Source organism: Rana temporaria, chromosome 3 (genome assembly GCF_905171775.1).
Source record: "Rana temporaria chromosome 3, aRanTem1.1, whole genome shotgun sequence".
In the NCBI taxonomy this organism is placed as follows: Eukaryota; Metazoa; Chordata; class Amphibia; order Anura; family Ranidae; genus Rana; species Rana temporaria.
This window is the reverse complement of record NC_053491.1, coordinates 86125096-86147646: the sequence shown is the minus strand read 5'-3', so window position 1 is coordinate 86147646 and position 22551 is coordinate 86125096. Positions and strand designations below refer to the sequence as shown.

At 39.5% G+C, this 22551-nt stretch overlaps 1 protein-coding gene across 1 annotated transcript in view; it reads right to left on the bottom strand.

Annotated features, from left to right (window-relative positions):
* The window catches only part of LOC120931423 (dual oxidase 1-like), an 82117-nt gene that overhangs the window by 23532 nt on the left and 36034 nt on the right, over window positions 1-22551 (bottom strand). Inside the window, exons 12-21 of the mRNA XM_040342844.1 lie at window positions 19627-19790; window positions 18810-18982; window positions 14495-14613; window positions 13847-13984; window positions 12609-12725; window positions 11487-11689; window positions 8865-9050; window positions 7456-7672; window positions 7102-7195; window positions 4463-4629 (exon numbers count right to left, since the gene is read on the bottom strand). Of these exons, the coding sequence (XP_040198778.1) occupies window positions 4463-4629; window positions 7102-7195; window positions 7456-7672; window positions 8865-9050; window positions 11487-11689; window positions 12609-12725; window positions 13847-13984; window positions 14495-14613; window positions 18810-18982; window positions 19627-19790 (1578 nt within the window). The remainder of the gene's footprint in view (window positions 1-4462; window positions 4630-7101; window positions 7196-7455; window positions 7673-8864; window positions 9051-11486; window positions 11690-12608; window positions 12726-13846; window positions 13985-14494; window positions 14614-18809; window positions 18983-19626; window positions 19791-22551) is intronic.

Here is a 22551-nt window from a genome sequence, read left to right as displayed (position 1 = left end):
CATTACTATCAACACACTCATCAATTTTTTGGACTCTTTTTTCACTGTGTTCATGCTGGTGGCACTTACCCTTGTGTCATTATATTTATCATTGATGCTGTTTATATTCACTCACTTTAATATGCACAGTGCACTTTAATTAGCGCGACTCCCTTTTTCTTTTACTATATATATGCATATAGTCTGTGTATCTGCATCTCCAGGGTATGGACCTCACTCCTTTCCAGTGATATTCCATATCGCTGCTGGTTCTTATTCACACTGCATATACAGGACCTAATTGGTGCTCAATGTACCATAGGAGCAAGTGGTAAGAAAGAGAGAGAGCGGATGCCTCCAATGGTGAAGTATGTTTAAAAAGGGGGGGTGCTTTATTGTATAAAAATGGACTCTTACATCAATGAAACTGGTAAAGTGCATAAACAATGTGACAGGATGCGGCGAGTGTATCGCCGTCTTACGTCTTTCTGCTGGCCTCCGGCTTGCGCAGGTATCATGTGGTCTCAACTCCCTACGGCGTTACGTCACACACCTCGTGACTTCATCAGGGGAACCTGATTGGCTGTCGAGCCACAGCTTAAATGTGTTACAAACCGGATGTGAATAAACCGCCATTTTCTTGAAGTCCATATATTAGGACAATGCCTTACTATAGATGGAGCCGCAAATGGACGTAAATACAAATATAAATAGATGTATTGTTTCAAATGTCGCGGACTGACAAAAATATGATATTTCATATATGCCGCTGACGTGAATGGCTAATGATAAAAAATTAGAGGTCCACAAGGTGGGTAGTATGTGTAAATGAATCAGTGTTGGACATAATAGGGGACAATAGAGCTCCGACCCTAAGGGATATGCTTCCACATGGCGGACTATAAACTGAACACTGTCATTTTACCTGCTGCATTTTTCCTCATTTTTGGCGCAGGCATTCAGAGACATACCTTTCAAACATTGGGCATAAGGCCAGACAATCATCTGATAACCTGACTGGCCTGGACACTGGCCGTACTGGCTTTGCCCCCCGTACTGCTCGAGAGTCCCGTGATATATACGTGGAGTACTTCACTGGTAGGGGGGCCATTGCTATGCCAAGCCATATTTCTTTTGTTTTTGAAAAAAAAGGACTGAGGCGCATGACCCAGCTGGAGGAAGAGTGTCTGCAGGTCATTAGGGAGGCTGCCTCCATCATGAGGGCCCCCTTAAAACCCTGTTGTGGACTACAGCACCTACCTTGCTGACCAGATGCAAAAAATGGAGGAGCAATAACGGGCCCTGGCAGAGGATATTTTTGCCCGAGAATATGATGTGATTCAGTTTCAAATATCGCAATGTAAAAATCCTGTGAGATATAACAAATCCATCCTATTTTAACAATAATGTTTGAAGGGCAACAAATCACCAATTGGTCACTTATATGCAGACCTGGATACCAGAGCAAACTTCCAACATGATAAGCAAGAAATTCAAAAACATGAGGAATGCTTACAAGAAACGTTTTAGACAGGTCCGTGCTTCTTGGAGGTCAGGAGCAGCACCAGATGAAGTACAGGAGCCCAAGCTGTGGTACTATAAACACCTCCTTTTTCTGGATGATCAGATCAAGGCCAGAGAATCACACTTTACAGTCTTCCTTCCACCCTTCCCTCCACTGTTTCTTCCACTGTTCCACCCCACTCCTGCAGAGGGTGCCGCAGAGCTGGCTGACATTGGGGAGCCAGATCTGAACATCTTCTGTCTGGTATAGTAGTTTACAGGATATTTCTTGGCCTCAAATTATTGATGGTTTAACGAGATGTTTTTTGAACCAAATTGAAAGCTGGAAAACCCAAACAAAAGTTGTGTGCAGAAAATATAGTGACAGGGATGCCAACTGCAGGGGTCAGAATGAGAGTCTGTTCAATTTTCCAAAAAACAAAAAAAAGAATGCCAGTCCCTTTTTTAGACACAGGAAGAGATCAGCCAAGAGGAGGAAGGGGTGAGTGGCAGTCAGCAGGTGCCCAGGCCCAGTGGCAGCACTGAATCACAGGTGCCTCCCCTCCAGATGTGCCCACCAAAAGAAACAAGGCGCATGAAGCAGCTGGAGGAGGAGTCCCTGTGGGTCATCAGCGAGGCATCTGAGATCATGCGGGCCCCCCTTAACCCAGTTGAGAGCTACAGTTCATACATTTCACACGAGCTGCAAGATTTGGGGGAGGGACAACGGGGCCTGGCCCAAGACCTGATGGCATCTGTGATACGGTGGGGAAGAAGGGGCCTGCTGACTGGGACCAGGCTCCTCCTCCTGCTGCCACATTGTCACCACCTGCAAGGGGCAGTGGAGGGTGCCTGGAAGGAAGGCTGTAAACAAGACCAAAAAGTGATTCCCTGGGTTCTAACTGTTTGGGACCAAAACTGTGGTTGTTGTAGTAACACAGCTTGGGGTCATGTATGACATCTGCTGCTGCTTCTGATTTATGTGATTTAGAGGGACTCCTGATGTAGTTGATTTTGGTGTTGATCATGGTGGAATTTGCCTTTGATGTCCAAAGTCGTCATATATCTGCTTGACTGGGCAATTGTTGCCTTTCAGTTTATTTTATTTTTTTGTTATCCAAAATAAATGGAGATTTAATTTAAGTTTAATACTTGTCTATTGCGTTTTTTTGGTGAATAGCCATCAAACATTTCCGAAATACAATGAGTAATTAACACAGGACACAACCTCCTTGAGGGGGGGGTGAAACAAAAACATTGTTGTGATAACTTGAGAAAAAGAAAAAAAAGATTCTCCCAAAAAAAAAACAAAAAAAAACATTGGTGTGATAACTTGACAAAAAATAAATAAACCAAATAATTATTTTGGAGATCTGGCTTTCTAAAAAAACATAATTAAAAATGAGATCACAAGCAAATAAGAAAAGAAGTCAGTATGGGAGAACTCTCTCTAAATAGCATCAGCAAAACAACGTGTTTATTCTAGCAAGAGAACGAAGAAAAAAATGTGCTGCAATAAACGAGACACTAATTTAAAAAATGTAGAATGTGCCATGTTAAAAACGAACGCAAGTTTTACAAGAACGAGCACTCCTGTCCCCTCATTTAGTCTGAGCATGCGTGGACTTATAACCGATGGTCGTGCATACTAACATTCAGTTTTGACCTATCGGTCAGGCCTCCATCGGTTGAATTTTAAAGCAAGATCTAAATTTTTGGACCGAAGAATAACGGACCGATGGGGCCCACACACCGTCGGTTTGGACGGATGAAACGGACCTTCAGTCTGTTTCCATCGGTTTGGACCGACCGTGTGTACGCGGCCTAAGAGAATATCAGTCACACCACTTCCTCAAACTCAATCTCATAATATTTGCCCCTCTATTAGGCCCTTCCCCTAACTTTCTGTCAAGATCGGTGCCAGAGAGCTAGGGCCCCCCCATCACATCACTCTCCATATTTTGCCACCTCAATCTCTGCAGCATCTCTAAAATATGCCCATTCATAACCAATGTCACCACAAAGCTTCTAATTAACTTCCTGGCTATCTCTTTCCCTGACTACTGTTACTTCCTTCTGATTGGCTTACCTTTAAATCTCCCCCCTTCAGTTCATCATGAAGGCTTCTGCCAGACTCAATTGCCATACTACATGTTCAGTGTCTGCTACTCATCTCTGTCAATCCCTCCACTAGCTTCTGCTTCCACTAGCTTCTGCTTACCCAATGAATACATTTCAAAATATTAACAGCAACTTACAAAGCTACCCACAACTCTGCCCCCAGCTATACCACTAACCTTGTCTCAAAATACCAACCAAAGTCGTTTTTTGTTCTCCCTAAAACCTCCTTCTCTCTAGCTCACCTCCTCTCATGCTCGCCTCCGGGACTTCTCTGGTGCCTTTCCCATCCTCTGGAACTCCCTACCCCAATATGTCTGACTATCTCCTACTTTGCCTACTTTTAGGTGATATAAAAACCTTCTCTTTAATAAATCCTACCCTGTCTCCACCTAACAACTGTACTTTTATTTTCTCCATCAGCTCATCCCCTACAGCTATTACCTTTTGTATCACTTGAATTCCCCCCTTTTAGATTGTAATGAGCAGGTCCCTCTAATTCCTATTGTATTGAAATTGTATTGTAACTGTACTGTCTGTCCTCATGTTGTAAAGTGCCGCATCAACTGTTGACACTATATAATTCCTGTATAATGTTGTAATAACAATTTAGATAGAGGACCTGGAGAAATGTAAGTGGTTATTCATACTGATAAAGTTGCCCAGAGTTTGAAGTTGTTGTTACAGGACATGTGTGGATAGCTTGGATGGGTGCTGAAGTTTAATGTTATCAACTGCCCTGCATAAGAAATGTGAGTGGCCTAGAGCATAACAGAGTGTGCTATTGTTGTTTTAACCTTCATAACACATCATTACTAGTAGTGAATATACATTCTACAGCTAGCGTTTCACAAACCCATACCTTGTAGTGTGACAGAATCCAATATATTTGAGTGCTGCCTAAAAACAGCATAGAATTCCTCCCATGTGATCTCTGGTTTGCAGGGAAGTCCACTCTCGCCAAACATACTCTCAATAGCCTTTTCTGTTTGGTCTTTTGAAAGAAAGCTTGATAATTGACTGAAGGACCTACAAAACATACCAGAGTATTGAAAACATTAGCACTACACTCACTGTTTTAAAGCTATCCATATACTACTAGCGGAGCTAGAGAACATCAATTGATTCCTCCACCTAGACCCCTTTCACACTGGGTTGGTTTGCAGGTGCTATAATGCTAAAAAAAGTGCCTGCAAGCCGACCTGAAACAGCCGCTGCTGTCTCTCCAGTGTGAAAGCCCCAAGGGCTTTCACACTGGAGCGGTGCGCTAGCAGGACGCAAAAAAAGTCCTGCTAGCAGCATCTTTGGAGTGGTGAAGGAGCGCTGTGTATAGCGCTCCTCCATCACTCCTGCTCATTAAAATCAATGGGGCACAGCAGCTATAACGCTGGCAAAGTGCCTCTGCAGAGGCGATTTGCATTGGTTTTTAACCCTTTCTCGGCCGCTAGTGGGGGGTAAAACCGCCTCGCTAGTGGCCGAATAGTGGTAAAAATAGAGTCGCTTTACCACCGCCACCGCCCCCACCCCAGTGTGAAAGGGGCCTTATATTCAGGCTTACAGCTAATTACGTAACCAAAAACTGACTGCATCTGGTGCAATGCAATCACTGTTAAGCAGAAACAGGGCCTTAATTAGCTTTATTATCTAATTAACCAGAGTTAATTAGCTGTAGGAGTGAACTTCTGCCATGATATGAATTGGCAGAATTCCAAAACAGTTTTGCTGTGTAAAGGTGTGAACAATTTTAATTAAAAAAAAATTGTCTGTAGTTTGACATGGTAACACTGTTTTAATCTTTAACCACTTAAGCCCTGGACCATATTGCTGGTCAAAGACCAGAGCACTTTTTGCGATTCAGCACTGCGTCGCTTTAACTGACAATTGCGCGGTCGTGCGATGTGGCTCCCAAACAAAATCGGGGTCCTTTTTTCCCCACAAATAAAGCTTTCTTTTGGTGGTATTTGATCACCTCTGCGGTTTTTATTTTTTGCGCTATAAACAAAAATAGAGCGTACATTTTGAAAAAAAATATTAATTGTTACTTTTTACCATAATAAATATACCCCAAAAATATAAAAAAAAAAAATTCCTCAGTTTAGGCCGATACGTATTCTTCTACATTTTTTTAATTAAAAAAAAAATCGCAATAAGCGTTTATTGATTGGTTTGCGCAAAAGTTATAGCGTTTACAAAATAGGGGGTAGTTTTATGGCATTTTTTTTTTTTTTTTTACTAGTAATGGCGGCGATCAGCGTTTTTTTTTCGGTACTGCGACATTATGGCGGACAGTTTGGACACTTTTGACACATTTTTGAGACCATTGGCATTTTTATAGCGATCAGTGCTATAAAAATGCATTGATTACTATAAAAATGCCACTGGCAGGGAAGGGGTTAACACTAGGGGCTGGGGAAGGGGTTAAGTATGTTCCCTGGGTGTGTTCTAACTGTAGTGGGGGGTAGACTCACTAGGGGAAATGACTGATCGCTGTTCATACATTGTATGAACAGACGGTCAGGCATTTCTCCCCTGACAGGACCAGGGGGCTGTGTGTTTACACACACAGCTCCCGGTTCTCGCTCTGTAATGAGAGATCGCGGGTGCCCGGCGGCGATCGCGCCCACCGGGCACGCACGCGGGAGTCAGGAGCGAGCAGGGGGTGCGCGCACGCCCCTATTGGCTGCTCGGCGAGATGACGTATAGCTACATGCTCTCGCCCAGCAGAGCCGACCTGCCGCCGTATAACTGTGGCGGCCGGTCGGCAAGCAGTTAAAGTGCATCTGAAGCCAAGAATAGGGATAAGACACAGATTCACCACTACTATGGGTTTGCTGTGAAATCCTAGGATTAATGAAGTTCACTAATTGTGAACTTTTGGCCAAAATGTTCTTAGGTTTACCACCAGAAATAAGGACCAACCTAAATACAAAAGGCAAAATGTCATATATGATGATACAGGTAGTACAAAATGATCTATGCGTTTCACGGGCCACCCTGCATCATCAGGACTATATGTATAATTGTCAAAGTGATATTCAGTCACTGGTTTAATTAACTTGAACCCTATCACAGCATGGGGACACCCTTGCACTATCCAGGGGGCACCCAAACAAGTGCCTACCGGCCTGCGGGAGGGCCCTGGGAACCAATCCTCGAACAAGGTTGTCTGAGCCTCCAAATAGGGTATGCAGTCCCTTTAAGAGAGGAGCCCTAATTCCTGGACAAAAAACGCATAGACCAATTTGTACTATCTGACCTGTATCGTCATATATGAAATTTTGCCTATTGCTTTTAGGAATTATATTGTATAAGTATATGCCTGTGGGCAATTCTATAAGTAAATTCTGTTTGTAATAAAATGTTTTTGTTTTTAACTATATTTCTTTTGTCCTCTTTGACTTCCATGGCATATAAAAAAAGTCCCACTTACATATTTCTTAATTTTATGCTATTGATAAAATTGTTCTTCATGGTTCGGTAAAACATTATTTATGTACATACCTAAGCATCCCAGCAAGCTCTTGCTTTGTAAGCAATCCATTTCCATTAATGTCGTGCATTGAAAATATGAACTTTAATTTGCTTTCAACAGGACCTAAATTAAGAATATAAAAATTCAATTTAAGATTCAATATTTACAGAACATATCAGTGTAGTTTGCACCATAGTTTTTGTTTTTAGGAAAATGGTTAAAAAAAGATCTCTCATTGAAACAAATTATTATATGTTTATTTTAAAAAAAATGTCTTTAGTAATTATAGTAAAACGAATTAAATAAATCACTAAGTAAATAAATATAATATGTGCAAATAGGAAGGAAAAGAGAAAGGGAGGAAAGGATAAAAGGTAAGTTACCTTTTAGCAAAGTAGCCAATATATAGCAAAATTCTTTAAATGATAGATATCCATTGCCATCCTCGTCAGCAGTACGAAACATTGACTCCACAAAATGAGCATTTGGATCAAGTCCTAGAGATTCTGCAAATTCTTCTCTTGATAGCTCACATTGCAGAGCTTCTGCAATCTCCTTTTTGTGTAATACACCTGAATCTGACTTATTTATATCCAGAACCTATAGGATTACAGTATAATAGCCTTCATTCACGTGTATTAATTTCAATGCTAAAATGTTTTCCCATTGAAACAAAATATGAAGCATATATTAAGGTCAATTAAATGTCAATATCTCATAACAATATCAATAAATGAACTGCTATAAAGATAAATGTTAAAGTCCAACTGAACCCTTGCTATTTTAACTGTAATGCATTCTGACTGCATATACAGCAATAACTATGTTGGACTTTTTTTTCCACAGTAAGTTCTAAAGCAAGAACTGAAACACCCTGTGTTGGCAGCATGTAGTAGAGTAGGACCGCTGCTTTCACATACAAAGCAGCAGTGTGGTTCTCCAGCGGTCCAACACACAAGCCCCTGAACTTGGCACTGCTCAGAGAGCAAAAGCACTGTTGATTAGAGTTGTTTTACAAGGTATTTAAGCCTTCTTTGTTGTTGAAGGATCATATGCTATGTGCAGTGAAATTTGAAAAAAGCTTCAATGATTACCAATAGTGATAAGCGAATGAGTGGCTCAATTGTAATGCAATTATTTTATTTTTCTAAAAATATTTATGTACATGTTTCCAATCTTTAGAGAAAAGTGCAATGCATGACTCACTATTGCCAGAACTATCAAATTACATGATTATCCAAAAACAGATCTTCATGAAAAAATATTCCGTAAAATAAAAATTTACATAAGCATCAATTATCCTGAATCATCATCATTTCAATAATGAGGAATGTGGCATTCCACCAGGAATAGTTTGCCATTTCATATTTCCCAAATCAGTGCTTCTCTACTAGGCCCTGCCCTAGCGTTAACTTCATGCTGGCACCAATACAGCCGCACTGCCTTCAGTACATAATGATTGCTGCATCACTATACTCTTCCTTTAATCTGTAGACAAAATACATTCCCACCCTGTTTCAAGATAGTACTTACACCAAAGCCTACCCTTACCCTATAGTAGTAGAGTCCAGAAAGGATTCCTAGGCAAGCACATAGCCCCTACACTTTTGATTAATTTTGTATTCAAAACATAAAAGTTTAATTTTCCTAAGAAAAGTTCATGAATTGCCCACTAATTGCCCATTTACCATGGGTTCCCTTGGCTCACTAGTGTCCTATGTGGCCCTTAGTTTACTATACAAATCAGTCAATACTGTCAGTTTAAATCAACTGTCATGTGCAGAAGACTTACATCGGAAAGTGAGTGTCTGAAAAATGTTTCCAGCATTTCTTGCCTTTGTTTCTTTGAAACTGATTCTTTCAACATGTATTTTTCTCTCATTGACATGACAGTTGATGGAATTCCACCTTCATCAAAGAATTCTTTAAGTTTGTTGAGGAAAGAAGATTGATCTTGTTCATTGTTAAAAAACAGCACCTAGATCGAAATTGGCAAATTGATATAAATAGAAAGCAGACAAAATATTTACAAATTATTGTGCAATATGATCTATAGTGTGTGGATTAGAAATCAATAAATATTCAAAGCCTACATAATTTCTGGTTCTCTCATTGAATAACTATCAAGCTCCAAATAAAGGTAGGGAAACAGCTACTATCTCCGTAATGTATCACTGCTATGCACACTCGCTAGCTGGTAGGCTTTAATTACTGACCACAGTTGGTCAGATGGTTGATAGAGCAGCCACTGTTAAACCTATGGGGTCCCCTCAGCCCTGCCTTTTGGTTCTAATGCCGCGTACACACGACCATTATTCATATCATGAAAAAAAAAAAAAAAATTCTCGATGTGATTTATAGTGATTCCTCTCAAGCCTGCCTTGCATACACATGTTTGTGAAAATAAAATGCTTGAGCAAAGCACGGTGATGTACAACACCGGCACTATTAGGCTAGGTTCACACTGCTGCAAATTCAAAATCGTGCCACGATTTCACGGCTACGTTTTTGCCATGAATTTGCAGCGATTTTGCCACGATTCACGGCTGCGATTTCAGGGAATGCCAGTCTATAGAGCTGAATTTGCATCGCACATGGATCAAATTCACACAGGACCCTTTTTTCCCGCAGCTTATATTCGCAACGCATTGATGTGAACGGCGCTAATGTTAAACTATGTAATTTAAATGACTTGCGAATTTGAGAAATCACAAGGCTCAAATTCGCAATAGAATTTGCAGCAGTTTGAACCTAGCCTAAAGGGGAAGTTCCATTCGAATGGCGCCAACCTTTGGGCTGCTTTTGCTAATTTCCCCATCTCATAACTTGCTTCTGAGCATGCACGTTTTTCCCACCTCGTTAAAGCGTACACATGACCGTTTTTCACAATGTGAAAATGAACAACGAGAAAAAATAGAGCAGGTTCTACATTTTTAACGGCCATTTTTCTCATCGAGAAAAATGCTCTGGAGCACACACACAACAGTTTTTCACGACCAATTTAAAAAATGGCGTTTTTCTTGTCATGAAAAACTGTCTTGTGTACGCGGCATAAGAGTTATATGTCGACAATGCAAAATAAGGGAGTAAATAGCAAGTTTCACAACTATGACAGTTTAGGATTTTGGGGCCAAATCCTCAAAAGAGATACGCAGGCGGATCTGCTGTTCCGCCTGCGTATCCCTGTGCCTATCTTTGGAACTGATCCACAGAAGCAGTTTTCCAAAGATAGGCAGAAGATCCGACATCTGTAAGAGACTTACACTGTCGGATCTTAGGATGCAGTACCGCATCCGCCGCTAGGGGGCATTTCGTGTTGAAATGCCGCCTAGCGTATGCAAATTAAGACTTACGGCGATCCACAAAGCTTTTCAGCTTCGTTTTTTCGCCGTAAGTTTTAGTTTGCATGTGTAAAATTAGGGCTGCTTTTACAAAGTGTAAACTGTTTACACCTTGTAAAAGTAGACCCTTCTTCTTCTCGACGCGTTTTTTTTTTTATTTTGAATTTTTTTTTTTCGCCGTATCTTTTTTTTTTTTCGACGCAACTTTTTTACCCGGCGCGATCCTCAAAACTCGGCGTATCGTAAAAACACGCGATGCACGTCGGGAAAAATGACGTCACGGGCATGCGCAGTACGTCCGGCGCGGGAGCGCACCTAATTTAAATGGGAATCGCCCATTTGTATTAGGAACGCCTTGCGCCGGACGGAGTTAAGTTGCACTGCCGAAAATTTCCAGGTAAGTGCTTTGAGGATCGGCACCTAACTTGGGAGATTTGCGGCAGTGTAACTTAACTCGGAAAAGTTAAGTTAAGCCCGTTTTTTGAGGATTTGGCCCTATATTCTTACATGGTTGTGGCTGGTTTTCTTTAAGATCGAGTGTACCTAAAATGTATATTTTAGTAATATTCTTGGCAGGTTAAATCAGATGCTGGGTCATTATAAAATATGCATCGGGGACTCTAATTCTGAGATACGCCTGCCAAAACTTCTAGTTCTTCCAAAGAACCCAACAACTTCAAAGTGAAACAATTGTGTTAACCTCCCCTTAATGTTGTGAATAATATAAAATGAACAAACTGGTAAACCTTACTATGAAAAAGTGAGTGAAAACAAAAACTACAGTCACCAAGCTCAACACTAGAGTCTCTAAGGGACAAACAGCCAGTGGGCTGTACCTATATTACCCAGTACTACTGACAGAAAGTTGCACTTTTGAATTGTCCACAGAATAGATTCTTTTTTCAAATGTGATTTTATAGTATATAATCTTAATCTCATGAATCCCTAATATGCAGTGTCATGGCATATACAAAGACCTTCTTCTGTCTATTGGTAATATATTCAAAATGATTGGATGAAAATGGGGACTACAGTCCTATTGAATGTTTCTGGTAGAAAATCTGAATTCTTACCAGGTCATACTCTTTGGGGATTCTTATTCGAAGGGTTTTGCTTCCAGCATTGTCGGAATGAGTAATCTCCACAGCTTGATGGGCTTTCAAATGAATTGTCCTTGTGTTGGATTTGTTAGCAGCCACCACTTTAATAACTTGATTTGGATGCAGCTGAACAAAAACAGGCTGTAATGGCTCATCAGGTCCACACCATTCAATGGCTAGGATACATTTAAACAATAAAAGTAAATAAAGGATTTTCATGATTTTTTTGGTAATATATATATATATATATATATATATATATATACATATATATATATATATATATATATATATATAGATATATATATATAGATATATATATATATATATAGATATATATTAAATACATGTTTTAAACCATATCTGCTTCACAATTGTGTAAAATGGTGGACATTTTAGCAAATGCAATATGTGCTCAGGATAATCTGACCAAATCCATTAAAACAGAGTTTCTCCATAGACAGCCAACGAAACCTAATTGAGACACAGCATGGGGTGATTTATTAAAAACAAATAGACTTCTCACTTTGCAAGGGAATTTTCCCCAGAGCTTAATGAATGAGTTGAAGCTATGCTTACTTCCATCGCCCAATCATATACAAGCAAAAATATTTATTTTTATTATCCTTGCTTTCGATTGATTATTATTTGCAAAGTAAATTTTCATTAAGCTCTGGGAAAATGTCTTGCAAAGTGTAACTTCTCCTTGCTATAGGCAACTGCTTCAATTTTGCCCCTGTCTCTTTCCCCAGTTACAGCCAATTAGACACGTAGGGGTTGATTCATCAAAGGCAAATAGTATTTTTACTTGCAAAAATCCTATTTGCCTTTAGTAAATCAACCCATGTGTGTCTAATTGGCTGTAACTGGGGAAAGAGACAGGGGCAAAATTGAAGCAGTTGCCTATAGTAATTAATTAGGATTAATCTTTCATTTTTGAAGAAAATTAAATGATCTGATTGGTTGCTCCACTTATTCCGATTTTTTTTAATTTTCTACAGTACAAGATTAGTTAAATCACACCTGTGTGCCAGAATGAAGAGTTGACACAAACAGACATCTTAAACAAAACTATTTTGATAACATTTGAAATACCTTGAAATCCTTTGAGATCACTCTCCTTACTGACAGCAGGGCTGTTATTCAGTTTCTGCATCCGAATAAATGACCTCTTGCGGTATTGTGCGACCGCCACTGCAATAAGTAAACTCACTGCAAACAAATAAATGATTAATAAATCTGTATTTTTCCATAATCAAAATAAAATGTCATTTAAAAATAAAATAAACAGTAGTCCAACTAAAGTAAACCATTGTTCAAACCTATGGCCGGTGCCACTACTATTCGTACAGTAATAGTAAAAACAGAATACTGCCCGTATAAAAGTTTGTAACTTACTACTACTACTACTTTAGCTTCCACCCCTGTTTTTATTTTTTTGCGACAAACAAGGTCATTTTTCCTCAAATTGTTTTACAAAAAGATGTGCAAAACATTTAAAAATGCAAATTTTTTACTTTAGGCCCCTTTCACACTACATGATTTTGCGGTTGCGATTTTGCAGCGATTTCAGGGAATGCCTGTGTAAGTGGCGTCACAATCTGACCAGGGAGTACTTTGAAGTCGGAACGACTTGAAGTCGTACTAATATGAATGGTTGTCATTGGAAATCATGGGAAACGACTTGTATGAAAGGGACCTTTGTTAAAAAATGATAATAATAATTTTTTTTCTATAATTTGTTCAGTTTACAATGATGCCTATGGTACAAAGCAATTTCATTTTCATTTTCAATTTCATTTTTTTTTCTAAATCAAATGAAGGCTTTTTTTTTTTCAATTAAAATATGTGATACAAAAAATTACTAAATAAAAAAAAAATGTTTCAATATTAATGGTTTTAAAATTAGAACCAAAAAAAGAAAGGGAAGGAGGGGACCACAATTAGAATTAACTAAATGTTAAAGGGTTAAAAACACATTTATGAAGAACAGAAAAAATGTAATGTCACCCCATTAATTCTTTTAAGAATAGAACAGAGTAAATCCAAAGCAACAATAAAGGCATTTCTTTTTTTTCAATGATGCTCTGAACAGTGTGTACAAATACTGTTCAAAAATGATTTTTTTTTCTGCAGCTACCTGCTGTATTGCTCAGTAACTCCAAGTTCTTACTTTGCCAGCTGATAATTTCAAGTACGTAAGGTGGGTAAAGAGGGACAGGGTGTGCTAGTTATTTGGGCATGGGATGCTTTATGTCCATAACTGGTATACAAAAACTCAACAATTTACATACATGTGAAATGCAGAATAAAATTAGCAAAAGGATTCATACCAAAAGGAAAACTGGCGAGAAATACAAGTGTAAATCCAAATCCAATACCACTTCCTTCAAAGTAATTTGTGAAAATAACAGGTACGCATTTTTCCAGATTGCCAGAGTTAAGTTGTGTGGGCTGTGGGCACGGATCACCTAGGAATTGAAAATGCATTTTTGTTTGGATTTTTCTAGGTATGCAAAAGTATTTAATTTAATACAACATGCACTCTCAAGAATTTATATCAGTCAAAGCGTATTTTAAATAAGTCAAAACACAGCAACATTTGTGCTGTCTTTAAAACTACAGCTCACAAAACAGAAACACACACACCAATAAGATACAAGTGTATATAAATATATGATTACTGGGTGTGGAATTCATTTTTTCCTCATTGCGATTACAACCTAATGTTCACTTTATGGCATTTCATGCACAGTAATAATAAGGGAAGCAAATAAACAGTAACAATACTGTAATACAGTAAGAAAAAAAATAATAATAACTGTAATTCATGAAAACTGATATCATAACATGCTATAGTTTAAAAAAATAAAGTCTAATTTGAAATTCTGAAAATTTTGTAATTAGTTGTCATATATATATGTTGTTGAATTGATAATGTTAATAGGGATTTAAAAAGACAGAAAAAGAGACTAACTCACTTGTTTTCCAAACAAAAACATTTTTTTGAAGTGCACCATCCATCGTCTTAGTGGCAGCTACAAGCACATCATGGAATGTAGTGTTCTGGATCTGAGCTATTAAATCCTCTGTAAAGGAACTAAAATAAAAATACATTTGTATTGTTTTGGCATTACCTGTATTTCTATATGAACAGCTCTTAAAATGTTAGAATAATAATAAAGGCAATCTTATTTCACAAATACAACACATAACGATTTATATTGTTCTTTCTTTTTTGAACAAGAATAATATAAAGTCCTTGATGCAAAAATAATATGAACCTATAGGGAAATTCTTGACATAAAGTAAATTGTCTCAGGTATTCTAAACAGTTTTGCTTACTAAAATTCTTTGCTGTTCCCCAAAAAGAAAAATCTGACTATACAACCTAGCTGGCCCTAAAGTGGAGAAACTACTGCATGGCCCTCCTCCTGAACCATAGCAGGTTACAAGACACAAGGGACAAAAGTCTCTTTTGCAGATCCCTGATCTGGTGAATGTGGGGGAGAGAGGAGGGACGTCTCAGAATCTAGAAGCCCCCTGTTTACTAAAAGTCTTTTTTTTTTTAAATAAAAGTCTTCACATTAAGTCCTTTATTTAAAAAAAAAACCCTCCATCAATCATGTCATTTAGCTTTGCAGATCCATTATCAATCACAATGGACTACACCCAGGTGAATCACCTGACAAAACACGTACACCTGCTGGCAACTGGTTCCCCTATTCCTGCACAGCCAAGAAAAAAGCATTTCTCACTCACATTCGGACACAAGAAGACAGTCTCTGAGCTTGTTTTTGTTGTTTTATTAGGGGTAATAACTTGGATGAGGTAAAAGGGGTTAGGCGTTAAAGCATGAAACACACAGTAATAAAAAACTCTTAAATTGTCCCAGAGTCCAGTATACTACTGTAGCAGCGCTACTATCAAACCACCGTTTGAAAGACCTCTATGTGTGGTGCACATAGGAAACAATAATAATGCAGGGGAACGATATTGCACTCTCCACCACTTGCTCTCACTTGTTGAATTAGGTCCGCAATTCCATATAAGGAAATAAAATTCATATAGCCTTAAGGGCGTGACTCCTATCGTACGACCTGAAGCACTGTGAGCGTTCCAAGGACCAGGAACAAGGAAGTCTGCAGACGTACTGGTAATCAGAGCGGCTTCATTGTCATGGTGACCGGAGCAACCACAGTCACAAGTAACACATTATATGCTTGAGATCTTATTTCTTGGGGTACGCATGTTTGTATAAGGGTTACTGGTGGGTTTTAATAAACGTTTTAAACGGTACTGCACTATATGAATTGTATTTCCTTATATGGAATTGCGGACCTAAGTCAACAAGTGAGAGCAAGTGGTGAAGAGTGTGATATTCATGGCAGATGTAGATGATGGTTCCATGCTGATCTAGTGAGTGCATCCCCAAAAGGGGAGAACATCCCCCCACGTGGTGACCACCATCTGGTGAAAGGAGCACTGATTAAGAACTGTTTGATCAACTACACCTCGTTCCCCTGCATCATAATTGTTTCCTATGTGCACCACACATAGGGGTCTTTCAAACGGTGGTTTGATAGTAGCGCTGCTACAGTAGTATACTGGACTCTGGGACAATTTAAGAGTTTTTTTATCACTGTGTGTTTCATGTTTTATGTATTTTAAGCAGCTGCTTTTAAGTTTACATTCACATTCACATTATACTTGGTTGCCAATTATCTTTATCGCTTACTCTTGAGCGCTGAGTGGTGCTAATTTTAGGTAGGGCGTCACTAGCACCTTTTTGGATATTTAGAGGTTAAAACATGCCCAACTTGACTGAAACAATCAAAGGGGACAACCTTCTTCCTATGTATAAAAATCCTGGACTGTTTTCCTTCATGGACACCAACAGTCTTTGGTGATCAAATGAAAAAAAGTCCCTTGAGGACTTTTTGAAAGTAGCACAGTATGTGGCAAACTGCATACAGGAGTAAATTCTCTCCTTTGCAGAGCTGCTCCCAGCTGTACAGTCTGCAGGAACTATCAGCCCTCCTGTCTACTTGTCTACCAGCCCACCTGGTTGATCCAAAAAACTTCCAGGACAAGGGATAGGAAGGCACAGTGCTGTCCTCCTGAAAGCTTGCTACATTTGGCAGTCTCTCCCCTTATGAATCCCTGGGTGTGCTGATCTACTCACTATGTCCTCCTTAATCCCTGCTGCTCCTTAGGTAAGAATCCCCCTCAAACTGAGACACAGATAGGATCTTCCCAAGCAAGGCCAGATCAGTAGCTTCTGGCCTCTGTCCACTAACTTCTAGAAGTTTCTCCAAACTTCTAGAACCAGGGGGAGGTACCAGAGATCTGCCTTTGTGTTCCATCCAGCCTGACCTTCAGTAACCCTGACCCAATTTCAGACTCCTAAACTAACCATGAGTCCTACTTAAATTGACCTGCACTAGCACTAGTAGCACACTAAAGGTTGCTAAATGCTGCCTGACATCAGGACAGTATCAGTGACATCAACTAAGATATCGGCCTGTTTACTGTGTGAAACAAGCCAGTGGGTAAGCTGAGCATGCCTTCCTCTAGTGGCAATAGTGACATCACCACTAAATGGATTTGTGTTGGCTACAGCAAGAGCCAAAGGTTGGGCATGGACAAGCAGGCCAAATCTGGCCATTTTCTTTCCCATTTAGCAAATCACAAACAGCTAGCATTGAATCCTCCAATGCTCAAGCTCGTACCAATTAGGTACCTGCTTTTAGGTAAGTTTAAAAATGTAAAATAACTCACATATTTGTTTTAAGTAGATCACCCTTAGCTAATAATCTGTAAAAAAGACAACGATTTCCCTTAACTTTTACATTTTTTCAAACATCTAATACCAAAGCTCTAAAAAATTGTGAGAAACACAATATCACCCCAGAACATTGATTAAAGTGATTATAAACCTTATGCCCTGTACACACGATCGGTTCGTCTGATTAAAACGAACCAATGGATTTTTTCATCAGATATCCGATGAAGCTGACTTTCATCAGTCTTGCCTACACACCATCGGTTAAAAATCCGATCGTGTCTAACGTGGTGACGTAAAACACAACGACGTGCAGAGAAAAATGAAGTTCAATGCTTCCGAGCATGCGTCGACTTGATTCTGAGCATGCGTGGATTTTTGACCAATGGATTTTCCCACAGACGATCGTTTTTTTAACCATACGAAAAATTTAAAACAGGTTCTATTTTTTTTCACCGATGGGGAAAAACTGATGGGCCCACACACGATGGGTTCGTCCGATCAAAACGGTCCATCGGTCCGTTTTCATCAGACGAACCGATTGTGTGTACAGGGCATTAGGCATAAAATATAAAGAGCATGTCCTTCTATAGTGTGTGATGTCACGCCCGGTACCCAGAAGTAAACAAAGCCGCAATCCTGGCTGTCGTCATGTGATCAGTGATTTTTTTTTCACCGATTTCATGCTTGTAAGCCTGGAGGAGAGATACGGGGTCTTATTGACCCCACATCTGTCCATAACTCAGACCTGTCACAGTGATTCCTATTACAAGGGATGTTTACATTCCTTGTAATAGGAATAAAAGTGATAAAAAAAATGTAAAAAAAAGTGTAAAAATAAAAAAATGAAGTAAAATAAAATAATTATTATTTTTTTTTAAACGCCCCTGTCCCCGGAAGCTCATGCGCAGAAGCGAACACGCATGCAAGTCCCGCCTACATGTAAACGCCGTTCAAACCCCACATGTGAGGTATCGTTGTGTGCGTTAGAGCATGTGCAACAATTCTAGCACTAGACCTCCTCTGTAATTCGAAAATAGTAACTTGTAAAAAAAATGTAATCGTCGCCTATGGAGCTTTTTAAGTACCAAAGTTTGGCGCCATTCCATGAGTGTGCGCAATTTTAAAGCGTGACATGTTAGGTATCTATTTACTCGGTGTAACATCATCTTTCATATTATACAAACAAATTGGGCTAACTTTACTGTTTTGTTATTTTTTAATTCATAAAACAGTTTTTTCCCCTAAAAAAAGGCGTTTGAAAAATTATTGCACAAATACTGTGCGGGAAAAAAAGTTGCAATGACCGCAATTTTATTCCCTAGGGTGTCTGCCAAAAAAAATATATAATGTTTGGGGGTTCTGATTATTTTTCTAGCAAATTTTTTTTGATTTTTACATGAAGGAGAGAAGTGCCAAAATAGTCCCCGGTTGTCAAGTGGTTAAATATTGGTCCCCTGATCATTTCATCTCCATACATATATCATTCATCTCCAAGAGCAATAACATACCCATTTTTTGGATCTTTTGTATTTTCAAACCAAAATCTGTCTCCATCTCGTAGACGGTAAAATTGATCCAGAATGATTTTTGGTATGATACTGCCAGCATCCCCATCGATTTCCAGCATTGCACCAGGTATAAGCTCCAGCTTTTCAGTGTCATTGTCATACAAATTTGAAAGCTATAGAAGTTAGGAAAGTTAGTGCTTGATATTAAAACATTTTATATTATAAAATATTTCCTTGCACAATTTTTTTTCATTCCACATACAGTAGCAAACATACAAATACAAATTATGCCTTGTTTTTAGAGGGGGAATATACTGTAAATTATACAGTACAGAGAACAAGTGGACACTCTTTATGTCTGCAGAAAACGAGATTCAACCTTCACATATGGAAAGCCTTCTTCGCAGTGCTGTGAAAATGTGGAATAGACTCCCTCAAGAACTAGTTTGAATCAGTAATTTTTTCTTTTAAAAGAGCTGGATACATTCCAAAAAGCGCAAAATATAACTGGATACTAATATTTAGAGGTAATAACACCGGGGGTACTTGATCCAGGGAATATCTGATTGCCTCCTGGGGCATCAGGAAGGATTTTTTTTTCTCCCACTGGAGCAAATTGGAACATGTTTTATTGATTTTAAGCCGTCCTCTGGATCAACTGTGAGTATAGGATTGTGTATATGGGGGTATTCTATTACCTTTTTTTATGGGTTGAACTAGATGGACTATTGTCTTTTTTCAACCTGACTAAATATATAACTATGTACTGTAACTACATTCATTGGTTCTTTTGTGCATCTGGAAAAAGTAGACAAACCTTTTGTCTTAATTCAGCATTGCCGATGTTTTCCCATGTTAGAGGTGAGAATCCATAATAACTTCTGACTTTGTTATAGCTAGGTAAACCCATGTCTCTCCCACGTTGGATACTTGCAGCTAACAAATCAATACGGGAATATAACATCTGTCCATACCAATAGTCTGGAACAAAATACACAACAAAATATGTTGATCAATGGTGCATATATAAACAAATTAAATTCTTACCCCTGAAACCCTGGCAGGAATAATAAAAAAACTATTTGTTGGTGTATGGTGTTATATATTTTATTTTCTACTTTGTTGTTACTTGAGACATTCTTTCAATGCATTAAGCAACATGGCCTATTGTCCTTTCCCAAAAAGTTTTTAGTGGCCTCAGGTGGTGAGGATTTTTTTTTCACAATTCCAACTTTTTAATGAGGTAATTTGAGTCATTCTCAATCACTAAAAGAACATAGACCTATAAGAAAAAAAACAACTTGAATGCAATTACTGCACATCTCACTGCATTTAGAACTTCCTTGTTAAATAATCCACTTAAAGCGTTTGTTACCCTAAAAAAATTGAAAATAATAGATCCTGTTCCCTCAAAGCATGTTATACAGCACAGTGCCTGTGCTGTGTAATTTGGCCCCTTGTATAACCTAAAATACCTGGCTGATCCTGTGTGGTTCTGCCCTCCCCCTGTAAACTGAACACAGTTTATTATGGCTGCTGAGCCCTGACACCGTGGTCAGTTTACGTGCCTACGCCATCCATAGCTCTTGTTTGTCCTCCTCTCCCCTCACTGCCTGTCAGCTCATAACAGTGCTGCCCCTTTCCCTCCTGCTGCTATCATAATTGTTATACATTTATATACCATAATCCCCTCTGTCCCCGTGTCTGTGCTATTTAAAAAAATGCAGATTTTTACCTTATATCAGAGAATCTCTTGGAACTTACGTGACTGCTCGCCTCTCTCCTCCTCTTCTCCCGACTGACATCAGCGGGAGTTCTCAGTCCCTCCCACTGTAACTGTCAGCCTCGAAGAGGAGAGTGCCGAGGAGTCATATGAGTGCCAGAGACGCTCTGATATATAGTAGAAATCTGCATTTTTTTTATATAACACAGACAATGGGACACATATCATTATTTAACATAGGGGATGGCATGGATACACTATAGTGGCTTAACAACCACTTTAATATTCAAATTAAATATTGTCCTGGCTGTGGGAGTAAAACGTAATCATTATATAAAATGTTCAAACTAAAAAAAAATGCAAGGTCTAAAGTTTTAACACTGGTTTAAGTTTTTTTAACCACCAGATTCAGCTCCAAATGCATTAATTATGTGTAACAGTGTGCATTCTACTTCCTGTAGGTGGATTCTTCTTACTGCAGTGCCTCCTTCATAGCCACCAGGCACTGCCCTGATCGGATGCATTTTGGCACCATGAGAGTTAAAGGATAAGTTCACATTTAGTAACATGTTTCTAAAGAGCACCTGGTGGCACCCCCCCGATCCCCCTCCAATGACAGTGGGTGGGGTATCTTTCACCTCACCCACAGTCACAATTTAAAAACAGCTGTGCGGGGCTCTTCCCACAGAGGGCGCTGGTGAGTGCTCTTATAGTTCATTGTTCTTCTTGCTCTTCAGTAACTGTCTACCCGTATGGGAGGTATGGGCAAACAACTGTACAGGCATTGCACCTGCAATCTACTGATCATGGGTGCAATGCTCTGCAAGCTCCTAAAAAAATATAAATGCACATTTTTTTACCTGCATAAATATGAAGGTGAACACATCCTTTACAGCTGTCACTGCTACTGAGAAAAATTACGCCGCTCATCGAATTGCCACTTCTGCTCTCTTTGCCATTCATTAAAGTTGAATGACAGGATCTCCAAAATGTATTTACAGAATTTTATACATAATGTGATAGCAGTGGCTAAGGGGTTAGCACCTCTGCCTTGCAACTCTAGGGTTGTTGGTTCAAATCCCAACCATAGCACTAACACTGCATGGAGTTTGCATATTTTTCCACACTCCAAAGACATGCTGGTAGGTAAATTGGCCTAAGTATATTAATGTGAGGTAGGGAGGGACCTTAGATTGTAAGCTCCTTGAGCTCCTATGTATACTGGATATTTTTAAATTGTTGGTGTTATATAAATACCTGTAATAATTAAAAAATAATAGAAATACGTGCTCTGTGAATGAAAGAGAGGGTAGAAAGGGGGTGGTGAGCTGCAAAACTCTTCTCAGTAGCAGAGGCTACTGTTAACTTTTACAGCACCAGAAGATAGCTGCTCAGGGTAATATCAGGCAGCTATGATGGAGGCACTGCTGGGAGCAGGGCTGGGACAAGGGGTGGGCAGGAGGGGAGGCTGCCCTGGGCACTATCGTATCATGTGAGGTGGGGGAGCATCACAAGGAGATTGGGGGAGGGGATGTGTTCAGAAGGGGAACCTTGGGGGCAAAGGTGTGCTAGGAGTGGTGATTTGGGGGGGTTTGTGTTGGGGGGGATGGAGAACAGGATTTGTGCTAGGAGGGGGGATTTGGGGGGTTTGTGTTATAAAGGGGTAGAGGTGGATGTGAAATATCTTTTTGGGGTGGGGGGAGACTTGCGCTAGTATCAATGATTTGGGGGTATTTGTGCTAGGAGGGGAATATTGTGGGAGGGATTTGTGCTAGGATGGGGGATTGGGGAGGGGACTTTGTGCTGGACGGGGGGGCGTGCAGATTAGTGCTTGTTTTTTTGGGGCGGGGGAGGGGGGGTTCAATTTAGCATGTTTGCCCTGGGTTCTAGATGACCTTGTCCCAGCACTGGCTGGGAGGATTTTTATCAGAAGGAGCCATTTGCAGGTAATAGGATACACACACCAATACACATAGCATGTGTTCGGTGCTATATCCTTAAAAAAATAAACTTCAGCTT